Below are 12,733 nucleotides of genomic sequence, written 5' to 3' on the forward strand. Positions count from 1 at the left end.
GCTGCCATCCAGAGAGACCTGGACAGGCTGGAGAGCTGGGCAGAGAGGAACCTCCTGAGGTTCAACAAGGGCAAGTGCAGAGTCTTGCACCTAGGGAGAAATAACCCTAGGCACCAGTACAAGCTGGGGGCTGACCTGCTGGARAGCAGCTCTGCAGAGAARGACCTGGGAGTGCTGGTGGATGACAAGTTGACCATGAGCCAGCAATGTGCCCTTGTGGCCAAGAAGGCCAGAGGTATCCTGGGCTGCATTAGGAAGACTGTTGCCAGCAGGTGGAGGAAAAGAAGGTGATCAGGAGTAGCCAGCATGGATTCACCAAGGGGAAATCCTGCTTAACCAATCTGAGAGCCCCTCTGCTCAGCCTTGATGAGGCCTCATCTCAAGGGCTGTGTCCAGTTCTGGGCTCCTCAGTAGAAGGGAGACATGGAGCTACTGCAGAGAGTCCAGCGTAGGGCTACAAAGATGATCAGAGGGCTGGAGCATCTGCCCTATGAGGAACGTCTGCGAGAGCTGGGCCTGTTTAGCCTAGGGAAGAGAAGACTAAGGGGGGATCTTATCAAAGTGTGTGTAAGTATCTGAAGGGAGGATGTCAAGGGGACAGGGACAAACTCTTTTCAGTTGTCGCATGTGACAGGATAAGAGGCAATGGGCAGAAATTGAAGCACAGGAAGTTCTGCCTGACTGTGAGGGGGAATTTCTTCCCTGTGAGAGTGACGGAGCACTGGACCAGGTTGCCCAGAGAGGTTGTGGAGTCTCCTTCTCTGGAGATCTTCAAGGCCCACCTGGATGCAACCCTGTCTACCATGCTCTAGGTGACCCTGCTTAGCGGGGAGGTTGGACTGGATGATCTCCAGAGGTCCCTTCCAACTTTACTGATTCTATGATTCTGTAATATCAACAGGTCTAGCTCAATGTGCAGTTTCTCAAGTGGTTTATGAGTTGCTATATCACTGCTTAATAACAGGTTTTCTCTMTGAAGGGTGTATTGAGCAAGGCACTCTGCTTTCATCCTAATGTATGACAGTATACACTACTTGGTAATACCTCTCCCCTGATCTAGCATACACACTTCCAGACATTTTGYCTGTTCCTTTTGGTCAACCTGCTGTGGAGGGGAAGAAAAACAAGAAAAATAAAATATTGAGCARCATCCCCTTTGCTTACAGAAAGAATGGATTTTAAGGTCATCTTTTTGTTTAGATTTACCATTGTAGAGTGGGRAGTTTCTATCACATAATTTAAATTCTTTCAAGGTTTCTCATCCCTCTTACCTCTTTGATATATGCTGATTTTTCATTTTGAGGTTAGCTTTCCTTTCAGCAGATGCATCTGATTAGGAATTTCCCAGTCTGACAAGGTAAGCATGAATAAAATCTGCATGAAACTTGGTGAATACACTTRTTGATTCCTTAACATATTAGTGATTTTTCTCTTTGTAAAGCAGATTTTCTGCTGATGGATTGAGGTCAATTCCTTGCTCTGCAGAAGACAAAATRTGGGCAAATATTAAAGACAAAGAATGCTACATTGCTGTGTTTTGTTTTCACATGGATATACTAAGGCTATGTGTGATTTTTGAAGAAAAGAAATTCTAAGTGYTTGCCTCCTGATATGTCTGTCTTAGGTCTAAAGCAATAATTTTAGAATATTAGGTTTCTATATTTTTTACAACCTTTAGTCTGCTTACATCTGCTGCTGAGATGAGTTTCTGTCACTAGTAATCAAAGTTTTACTTTACTGCAGAGTTCTTATTTGTTCCACTTCTGGTAAAAATCTGTTACAGGGAAAGATATGCACTGATATTATGTGGCTACTGCCTTTCTAAATGTGTGCCACAACAGTGTTGTTAAGCTTCACTTCCAGCACAGTGGTATGTCCTTAGTATTCCTCTGTCTCTTCCCCGTTTCAGCTCCCTCGACAGCACAAACTTTATGCTGCAGGAGTGAGAAGAGAAGGGCTGGAGATGGCTGTGTACTTTTTCCCCCTTCCCCCATGCTGGCCTCATTTCTCAGCAAGGTGCCAGAGCACAGCAGATCCGGCATGTATATTTACATGGAATTGTTGGACATCTGTGGATTCTGGTACAGAAATGTGGGGAAGTAGGGTGACATATTAAGATATGTCTGCAAAAGCAGAGGGTCCTGCAGTCCCAAAACCATCTTGAGCTGTAACATCTATGGTGTTCTTCCAGGAAAAAATCACACTAGCTGAGGACTGGAGGGTTAGTGAGGGCAGAAGAGGAGGAGGTGTCTGCCTTGCTGGGGATTGAACTCGGTGACTTGCTTGCTAAGTTACACACAAGTGCCRGCTCTAGGTATTCAGTGTTATGTTGGTGGAACAGATCAAGACATAGCTATGGACTGGAAGCAGAGAGATTATTTAACTGAGAGGAAACTTAGCATAGCATGGGTTAGCTAGGTAAATGTTGTCTACTCTTCCATTTATCCTGAAAGTGAGTAACATCAATGGAATTGCTGCTAGTAATGCAGTTTTCTTAGCATATTCAAGAGAAAACCAGGAACAGATTAAGTGACAGAGCTGTTGTCCACATCCTATTCRTAATGCAATGCTTTGTTCCGTGCAGTGGTTCAGTCCGTAGCGTACTTGAGCTCATGTGTATCACGACTGAGTGCCTGTCTAGGTATTGCAAATTGTACTTSTCTGTTCTCTCTGAGCGTGACATTGGCACATCACTGGTATTCTTTCTGATTGCTTTTAAGGTGTCTGTTCATTTGGAACAAAAAATCCTTCTTGTAAAGGAATTTTTTAAACGTTTCTTATGTGTGTTTTTTWATTTTTTAATGTTTCTACTCAACACACAAACATACTGTCGAAGCTAATATACAGGGGTCATTTAACTGAAACTTGCTCTACCAGACTSTGCAAAAGAGTATGCAAAATATTTACCTTTCCAACAGAGGAAGTTTTAGAACTGCATACCTGACAGYTGTTCTGTGCCAAAAACGTTTCATCTTTACTGATGTATACTCAAAAACCTGCTCTTGAAGCACCCACTGAAGCTTAATAGATAGAAACAAGTTTATTAAACTAGCATTTAATAAAAGGTAAATTTCAAGAGCCCTGTTTGGCTTTACTAGTAAACTTTTAGAGATGTACCATGTTCATATCCTTACACTCTCACTGAACTTCTCTGAATGATTGATTCCATGATTAGTAGCATGTCTTTTTTGGACCTTTACATCATTTGCACAGAAGAGTGACCAAGACTGATAGAAACAGTTTTTGTTCAGACTTCTTGTGTTACTTCATAACTTATATCACTTCTTCCTCAAGAGCACTGAGCTTGACTATGAGSAGCTGACAAGAATCAGATCTGTGGGAAACTTCTCACAGTGGAGTGTGGARTGTTTTGATTTTCTTACTCTCTGAAAACTTCATCTGTTTAAGCAGAGTTCCCTTCTGCAAGAGAGAGGGGAAACACTCTTTGGTCACAGTGGGCATTTCTTCATGTGAAATGCAAAGCAGGTTCTAGTAGCTGAGCCAGGAAAGAACCTCTCAGGCTACCAAAATGCYGCCAGATCCTCCTCCATTTCCTCTCCTTTCCTTCCCCATTTTCCCTGCAGACATGCAAAGAGTTTTGCCAATGCTTCCCAGCCCCCTGCCTTATCTTCTTTTTTTTTTTCCATCTGCTTCTGCCTTTATGGAGCAGAAGAGAAACACTGTGAAATGCAGCATTCCACACCTAATTTCAAGGTGTCGCTTTGGAAAAAATATCACTGTAGGGGGGGAGCTTGGATTCAAGAAATAGATATTTTTGTTGTCTCTAGCCATGCAGTGGAGATACACAAGTGCCAGCCAAGCATGAGCAGGGTTTCACTGCAAGTTATTTGCTCTAGAGAATATGCACAGCTATTTGCCTGCATTACAGTGAAGTAAGGAAAGATGCCTTAAAAATAGTCTCCATTCTGTTTTGTGAATTTAGCTTCTCCTGCCATGCCTTTGCTTCCAACAGGAGGATTTCCATTAACCAGAATGAGTCGTCCCTTTCCTGTTAAGTTTTCTGTGATCCTTTTATGGGTACATTAAACCTTGCCAGTTAGATTTCAAACAGGGAGAATGCTTAGGGGTATAGGGTGAAAGTAAAAAGATTAGTGGTAGGCTGACGCTGCAGTCACTTACTCGTTGTGAGTTTATACCTTGTGTTAACACTGTTGGCTGGCCTTTTGGGGGATTAATCCATACTGATACATTTCTAGAGGGTTCTGATTTACTACGTCGGAGGACAATCAGATAAGCAAGTTATGTTTTTTAGCCTTCTTGTTTCCATGTTTGTCCTCCTAGTTTTTCTCTGCTCTTGTTGCTCTTCAAACATGATTTGTGGAGCTGATCTCAAAAGAATAAGTATTATCTTGCTAGTGATCTTTCTCTTAGTACATCCTAGAAACACATTTGCCTTTTTAGGGTAACATCACATAAATATTTCATAGCCATTCAGTGCTCAGCTGGTTTGTGGGACTTTTTCACCTTCAGAGGTTTCTACACCTCTTTATCACAGCTGTTTTTTAGATGACATCTAAAATGCACATTGTACTCTTGAATTTCTCTCATCCTTATTGCACATCTTGTATGCTCTGCTCTGTACTTTGTGCCTTTGAGCAATTTTACGCTCTTCCTATGCCCACTCTCCAGCCCAGTGTTTCTGTCCTTGATGCTATCCGTTGTTCTGTCTGTTTTAGGCAAGACTTATATCTCCCCTAATTCCTAATCCCTACTTTCTCAATTATAGTAATTTTCCATGTGGAAATATGTCAGTGTGTTATCAAACATTATACCAATGACCTATTCTGTATTTCCTTTGTTTTAAAGGGGTTTAAAAAAGAAGAAGAAGAAGAAGAAGAAAAAAAAAAAAACTAAGCATAGAATGAAACCAGTTTTGTCTGGCACTGGTCTACTCATGGTGAATCCATCTTACATTTTATCCATGAGATACCACCTACCATAAGAGTAGGCTGTTAGCCCTCATCTCAGTATTCAGAACCTGCATTGTTAGAATGCAACTTTATGGGTGGTCTTTTATGATTGTGATTGTAACAAAGACTTACTGATAAAAACTTTTCAAGAAATCTCAAGAATGTTCTGAAATACTGCCATCTTGTGGCTTTCTAAGAAAAGCATCACCATCTTTAATCATATATATATATATTTTTTTTTAATGCTTCTTATACTTGGAAGACAGGGCAGTATTTCATTTTCTGTAGTGCAGTTTAATTTAAAATAATGCAYGAATAAAGTCTGCTGTCTTTGCTTGCCAACTTACAGGAAGTATAAATGAATCCCAGTAATTTTAGACAAAGTGGTTCTTCAGGGCATTGCAGTAGGCTCCTTTATTCTTTTCTCTCTCATTTTATTATTTTCCTTCCATGGAATTTAAATATCTGTGCAGTGTAATATAAGGATGACATATCATTAAAYTACTAAGCAGTAGCTTTTAAAAATATGGAAGAGTGAACTTATAAAGGTATAATTAGGTAGCAAGTGATAATATTTAGGATGTACTTTGGAGTCTCTACTGACTGCTTAGTAGAACCTCATAGAAGAGTTGACTTTGACACAGTCTTATTAATTTTATGTGCATGTCTGATGCTTGTCTTCCCCAGAAAAAAGTATATCTAAGTGTGGTGGCCCTTTACACTGTAGTATAGCAATAATGAAAGAAGTTCTGCACAATTGTTGGGTCGGTTTCATGTTCTGTATTGTAAAGTCCTAACAGAGTAGATGGTCAAAGTGGTCCTTTCTTGTCTGTGGGCTCCTTTTCCTAATTGTCACTATAGACGGAGAGTAACTGCAATAAACATACTCGTATTTTATCACGAAGAAAACAAAGATGCCAAGCGGGTTGTGTGTTTAGTGTTTTTTTTTTAAGCCCCTATGAAAATGCAGATGACTATTCCTGAGGGGCCAGGGAGGGTAAGGAAGGACTGGGATCTGGGGTGCCATCCAGGGTTACTGTCTTCCCCAGCACAAGTTTGGGCCTCTCTAGGTCTCATTTAAGCAAGTTTCTTGAGGAGAGACTCTTGTCTGCTGAGCCAGGCATAGCTACGCTGGCTCTCGAGTGGGTGAGGTTGGCAGCATCAGCAGCCAGAGCTCTACTTTGCGAGCTAGTCGTAGGGGCGGTTCAGGAGAACCAGGATGAGGCTGATTGAAAGACTGAGTTGCCTCTCACTGGCCCGTTCGTATTAGATGGAGAGGTGCATAAGGGAGTGAAAAATTTCCTCATTGCTCTTTGGCAATTCCAGACTATACTGTAGAAATTCTACTAGGTACATATACAGCACCAGCATGAGAGGACAAAGATCTAGTAAGCAYTAGCATTCCGAAGATCCGGAGAAATGTGAAATTTCTCAGTTTCGAAGCAGTGCTAATGTTCATCTGGTTATTTCTCTCCTGTGTCTCAAAAACAATGGAAACTGTTTCCTTGATAAAATAATCTACACTGTCTATACATAGGACTTCCATTTTGTTTGCTATTTTTTCGCCTGTGGTAATCTACAGGCAATATAAAACAGCGTGCAGAAGCATAGCAAGTGCAGCCAGTTCATGGGTAGAAGGTTGTAAGGGACCATCCAGCTACACAGCAGGCAATGGGGAAGAGAGGAAAGAATGCTGTCTAGGAGCATTAAGACATCTTACTGCATTTAAGGCTTCTCTTCTGATAAGGAGATATGATTTACAGCTTGTTAAAAGGATTTCAAAATGTGCCACAGTCATAGTCCATACAGATGTTGAAATAAATCACTTCATACAATAGTAATAGAATGTGGTACTAGGCTGAATGGTATTGTTTGGGGAGCTGAATAAAATGATTATAAATCAAGGTGGAAACTTTCAAAGGACTTTGAGAAAGCAGTTGGAGAAAGCAGTAAAATTAGAACTTTCATGGCAGTGGTGCTCAAAATGGTGTTGTTCCTCATCTGAAGCGAGGAACAAGAAATGTATTAGGAACATGTAGGCAGAGCAGGACTGTGACTGGGAAAAGGGGAGAAYACAAGATCAGGTCAACTGTGGCTTTGTCTAGCTAAGTCTTGAATGAATAACTGCAGGGCCAGTTATTGAAGACACTTTTCCTTAAGTCCAGCATGAAGTGAGAATTGCAGTACAGAAGTTTTGTATTTGCAATTAGGGTTGAGAACGTTCAAAAAAAAAAAAGTAATTTACAGCCTTTTTGATCATTAACTATGGGAAGAAAAAGAAATATTTATTTGAATTACTTTCCATTTACATATTTTCTGTTTGTCATGTGCATAATTGTATAGCTGGGCAGTTTCTTGCTGGCTTAATATACACATTTGGGCTTGATGCAGAATCAAATGTGCGTGTTTGTTCCTTTTCTTGTCTCTAAAAATGCTTCATTGCTGTGGGAGACTGAGATACGGATGGTTTTCTAAGTTGAGTGTTCTCGTAAGAATTAACTAAGTCTTCATTAATGGTGCAGAAATCTTCATTAATGGGGCTAAGGCAGTTGGCAGATACAGCCCTGTTTGGCATTCCAGATCCCAGGCTGCACTGGCAATTTAAAATACAAGTTTGGTTGGGGGGGGGCACTTTGAATGAAGGCAATATAGGTCCTCATCTGTCATTTTCTTTCCTAAATGAGATTTGTGCAGGGAATGCAGAATTCTCAGCAGGCAATAATGATCTCTGAAAAGATTTTTTTTTTTCAGTGTATGATTTCACTTCAGATCATGTTAGTGCCGAGTGGAAATTTAATGCAGAACAAGGGAGTACAAATTCCCGGAATAGCAGAAATTGATCGTAGGGCCAAGGTTTCATTCTCCAGGTAGAAACTAGCTTTAATAAGTTTAATCAACATTGTAGATCAGAGAGAAAGGTGAAAACATGAAGCAATTTGTATCTTTCTACTAGCTTCTTTGTTTTAGATTCAAAACAGGAATGTGCCATGTGTTGAGGCTACCCCAAGACAAGTTCATTTATCACTGAAAAGAAGGCCTGCAGCATGAATATTGTTTTATTCTAGTCAAARTTGTTGCTAATTGATTAGTGTTCCCTATCTGTCTCACTTTTTCAATTTTTTCTGTCGTCACCCATCACTGTCAGAGGCAGGAGCCACTCGAGCATGAATGTCATCCCAAATGCGACCAGCCTTGCTGCTGTGCTGTCTCTTGTTCCATTCAGTGCTCTATGCAGCTGTGCACATCTAGTTTTCCTTTTGGTCTGGTTTTCAGGTTATTTTTTGAAGTGGATTAGCCTTGCAGAAGCAAAGGGGGAGGGGGGAAACAGACAATACTGAATAGAGATTCAAACAGAGCCCTTTCCCAAACCTTCCTCAAATTGTATTTGGCATATATGATTTCATTCTTACAACTCCAAATCTCTAAGTCCTTCATCGTTTCTTAGGGTGACCTGGAAGACAATGCCACTTTGCTTGACAGATGAGATTTTGCTGAAATAAAAAAGGTTTTTCTTATCTTTTCTTAAGAGAGCTAGATGCTGTCTTTCATTCTTTTTTTCACTACTTCAATAATTTCCACCGTGAGATTGTTTCTTGTATTTGCCAGTCTCTCTTCCAGTGATAATTCTTTACAACCACAGTGCTGCTTCCCTGCTTGCCTGAGAGATCAGTCGTGATGAGCCTTTGATAAAGTCCTAATTAGGTTTTCACTCAGTTGATGAATTTAGACCAACAGCCCTCTTAGTAAAGACTGTCCAGTTCTTCCTCACTAATCCATCACTTTCTTTTTCATCTCTAGTTTTTTTAACCACTTTATAATATGAAAAAAGAACCACCACAATTTGAAATAGGATTTTCATAAGCTGCCTTCACATCTTGTGATAGTCATACTAAATGTGCCTAGGAATTAGTAGGCTGCCTGAACACATCTGGCAGCAAAAAGCTGCAAGTTTCGAAGCTCTGAGACGAAGCAGCTCTCCGACGCTGCTTTCAGAGCAASGGTGGTTGTTGTGGCTGTGCACTGCAGGCGTTAGCTGTGAGTTTTCTATTCACCCYATTTACTGTAATCGTGTGCACAGGCCAAAGAAGCGCTGATCAGTCAGTGCAGTTCTCTGTAAGAACCTGTCCGTACGATTTTTGTTTGATTATTTGTCTGTTCGTTATAGTCTGGCTTTCTAGGAAGAAAGAAGCTGAGACCATGCTCTTTCCCCAAAACAACGTTGGCATTGACTTGTTCGTTCCAGCAGAAGGGCAAAGATCTTCCTTAATACCCTCACTGATAGAAGCTGTAGCAAGCATTTAGTCCTTATCAGACATCAGAAAATTGACATCTAGGATAATACTTCTGAAATTCTAGTATCATCTGGAGTTTATACCATCTCAAGCACTAGAGAATTTAATCCTAAGGCAAGACTTCTTTCTTGCATGGATGCTTTGTTGTCTAATAAAGGGGTCAGCTCATTTTACAGATATAACTGAGTTAAAACAGTTAATCAACTGCAAGATAACAAGTATGTGGAAGACAGACCTTCATAAGTTCCACTGGAGACAAAATTATTTCTTTTGGGTTTTAACCAGCATTATATAATTCTGTTGCAGAGATATGTGTGTTTATACTTAATTTAATTAACATAGAGATTGTAGCAATTTACCATTTCCCACCAAGATCTGAGACTATCTGGTTAACTTGAAATGAATTTATGTATAAACTGCTCACAAATATTTAATTCCATCATATTCTTTTCAACAATCTTTGTACATATGTGGAAACAGTAGGAAATAGGTTTGATCAAGGTGAATGACCTTTAACTTCAAGTCCAAAGGTACTGCCCCAGGCATGTTAAGGCACTTTAGTGTAAAATAAGGACAGAAACAGTTCTGCAAAGTTTAGTGTATCCATCTGTGAGGTAAATATTCAATGTGTCATCTTTCAGAAGCAACTGTGTAAACCAGAACTGTAAAATCAGGAACCTGATTTTACTCTTGTGASTTTGTGGCTGATGAATGTGTGCATGTGAGCAACTCAGAGAACCTGTCCATGCAAATGCCCTCTTCTCGGTGTTAGTTGGTGCTCCTTGTTTAYTTAATGCCATTCAAATAAAAGGAGGATGCAGCCTGGCCGAGATCTGTACTTGTGTGATGTCTCATCACTGCTGTTACTATGGCACCAGGTCAGACGTGGTAACATGAATTCCTTCGGTCTGCTGCAGTGGCTGAAACTAGCAAACCTGACTGATAAGCTGGGAATTCCACGCAGAACAAAAATAGTCATTGTGCATTTTAAATGGCAAGTGTTTTCTGCACGAGAACAGTGTGTTAATAGGTATGTAAGTACATACTTACTACACTTAGAGAGCCTGTGAATGTGCCAGGATATGTGGAATAACTGTATAAGCCTTTATAGCTGATACCAACCAGGTTCAAAATGTTAGGGATCTTTGATACTAAGAAGGTCAGTGACACTTGCTAGAATCTCTCTGCAGATATAGCAAGCAAAGATGGTTTTAACCAGAGGTTTAGGCTGAGGCATTCTGTTACTGAGCTTGCTCAAACAGGCATTTCCATGCTGGATAAGAAGACACTATTAAAACTGTAACTTTATTACTATTCTGCTGATTCAGACTGTGTGGATAAATCTATCATCCATTCTTACTGCTTAGTAACCAGCTGTCATAGTCCCTGTAATGTAGCACTTTCATTAGATTCTCAAGTAGTACACACAAAAGGATAGCAAGTGATCCTGGAAATTCTTTCACAGATAGATAAATGGTACTAATGATAAAGTCACTGTTATTATTAGCATTGTGATGTTAATTATAATTATGGACAATTATCTGCTCTTGAAGCTGGCTCTTCCCTTTCTACATTGTTTTTTCTGGTGTAGGGTTTTTTTTTTGGTGCAGAGGAATTAAAAATGGAGCTGAAGTTCTCAGGAAGCAAGCTAGATTAGGAAAAGTTTGTCTAGTTTCAAAGCTAGTTCAAGAYTGTTGAATAGAGGGGAAGATACTACACCACAAAACTAATGTTGTTTACGTTTTCTTTTAGGAACGTCTCTTGATGAGTCTTTTGCCCAGGAATGTTGCAATGGAAATGAAGGAAGATTTCCTGAAGCCTCCTGAAAGGATTTTCCACAAGATTTACATTCAAAGACATGACAACGTTAGGTAGGATTGGTGTAGCTTATGAAATAATTTAAAATAGAATGTTTAGTACAAATATAGTGACATACAGTTGCAATCAGAGCTTAGAGCATAAAAAACAARCAGTATGGTAAAGATTTGTTTTTCACGTGCAGGGGGAGAATGGACCCACTAAGGAGACTGGATAGTCTTCTCAGAAGACAATACTGAACCAGTAAATGGCTTAGAATAGTAGTGCTGAGAGGCAGGAAACCTTTTTCAAATGGGTGATCATTCTTTGTATTCTGTATTATATTCTTGGTGAATAGGAATATTTGTGTTGCATACTAACAACACATTTATACTTTCCTGAAAATAAGACAAATTACTGTTAGTACTTTGTTTTGTAGAGTAATGGCATGGATATGTGGATGTGTAGAAAGAAGGCGTGGTGTAAACTTAGGAAACTATATATCAGTCCCCATCATATAGGCATTCCTCCTCAGAGGTTATTGATTGAGGCCCAGTTCTACCTCTTGCTCTTGTTCAGTGACAGACCATTCAGCAAGTGGCCTCATGCATACTGGTAATTGGTAAAGTGGAATAGGTTCCCCTCATTTGCTCTTCTTCTATCCCTCCAAACAAATTACTCACAGGCCTTGTTTACTCGGAGTTTTTTTATCACACTGTCTAGTTATTATTATTATTATTATTATTATTATTATTATTTTGTTAATGCCTTGCCTCCACATATGAAACAGATTTAAGGAGGTTTGGGTAATGCCACAGAGCTGCCATCTCATGTGACTTGCACTGTGTGCTTGTATGGTGAAGAGGGAGTAAACTCCTAGAGCATCTACCTCCTTGTCTCCCTCACTCACCGGGAAGCTCCTTCTTTTGTGGTTCAGGCTACCTCCCACTGAGTTGTTCACTCATATTTGCAAGGACTGCTTGCTGGATACTGAGTCATTGAAACTGAATACGTCTGTGTCAGCTAGGGCATTAGAGATCACTCTGATGAGAGTTGTTTAGAAKATTGATAAATTGGGCCACTTTACAYGGTAAAACTAAACATTATTGAATTAATTCGTTAACAACACATTTTTTGCTAATGGTTAAATCTTACATAGTATTAGTCATCATCACTGCATATACAGAACTCTTACTCTTTAACACTCATATTCTTAATTAGCTGTAAGTGTACAACACTGTGGAGCTGATGCCACATAGTTAGCACACATGGCTATTGTCTTTGGCAGCTCTTAATTGCTGAGGTCAAGACCAATTAGTAAGATATATTCCCTACCTATTTTGGGAGATGGAACATCCTGAGTAATGGCAGCTCAGTGCCATGCTGGATAGAGCTAAGAGAACATCCCCATATTCTCAAGACTTGACCTGGTTATACCAAACATTCCATAAAACAGCAGTATTAAAACAAACAAAAAAATCTCTTTAGCTCTGAATTTCTGGAGCTTCTAATCCCAAAGCTGTACAGTAGAAAATGGAAATTTTGCTGCACTCTTACCTTTTTGTTATTGCAACCCTTTGTTTTTCTCCCCCAAAACATCTGGAAATGTCAGAACATCATCTTCCAGAAAGGACAGACTGGAGGAGTAGGCATGCAATTAGTAAACTGCATGATTTTTCCACTCTTTGCCTATTAAGAAGAAAATAAAAAGAC

The 12,733-nt window shown here is 39.8% G+C and overlaps 1 protein-coding gene across 1 annotated transcript in view; it reads left to right on the forward strand.

Moving 5' to 3' along the window:
• The window catches only part of ADCY1 (adenylate cyclase 1), a 159,186-nt gene that overhangs the window by 58,729 nt on the left and 87,724 nt on the right, over positions 1 to 12,733 (forward strand). The window contains exon 3 of the mRNA XM_085306627.1: positions 10,976 to 11,094. Within this exon, the coding sequence (XP_085162753.1) occupies positions 10,976 to 11,094 (119 nt within the window). The remainder of the gene's footprint in view (positions 1 to 10,975; positions 11,095 to 12,733) is intronic.

Source organism: Rhea americana, unplaced genomic scaffold (genome assembly GCF_003343005.1).
Source record: "Rhea americana isolate MKP2758 unplaced genomic scaffold, rheAme1 scaffold_242, whole genome shotgun sequence".
In the NCBI taxonomy this organism is placed as follows: Eukaryota; Metazoa; Chordata; class Aves; order Rheiformes; family Rheidae; genus Rhea; species Rhea americana.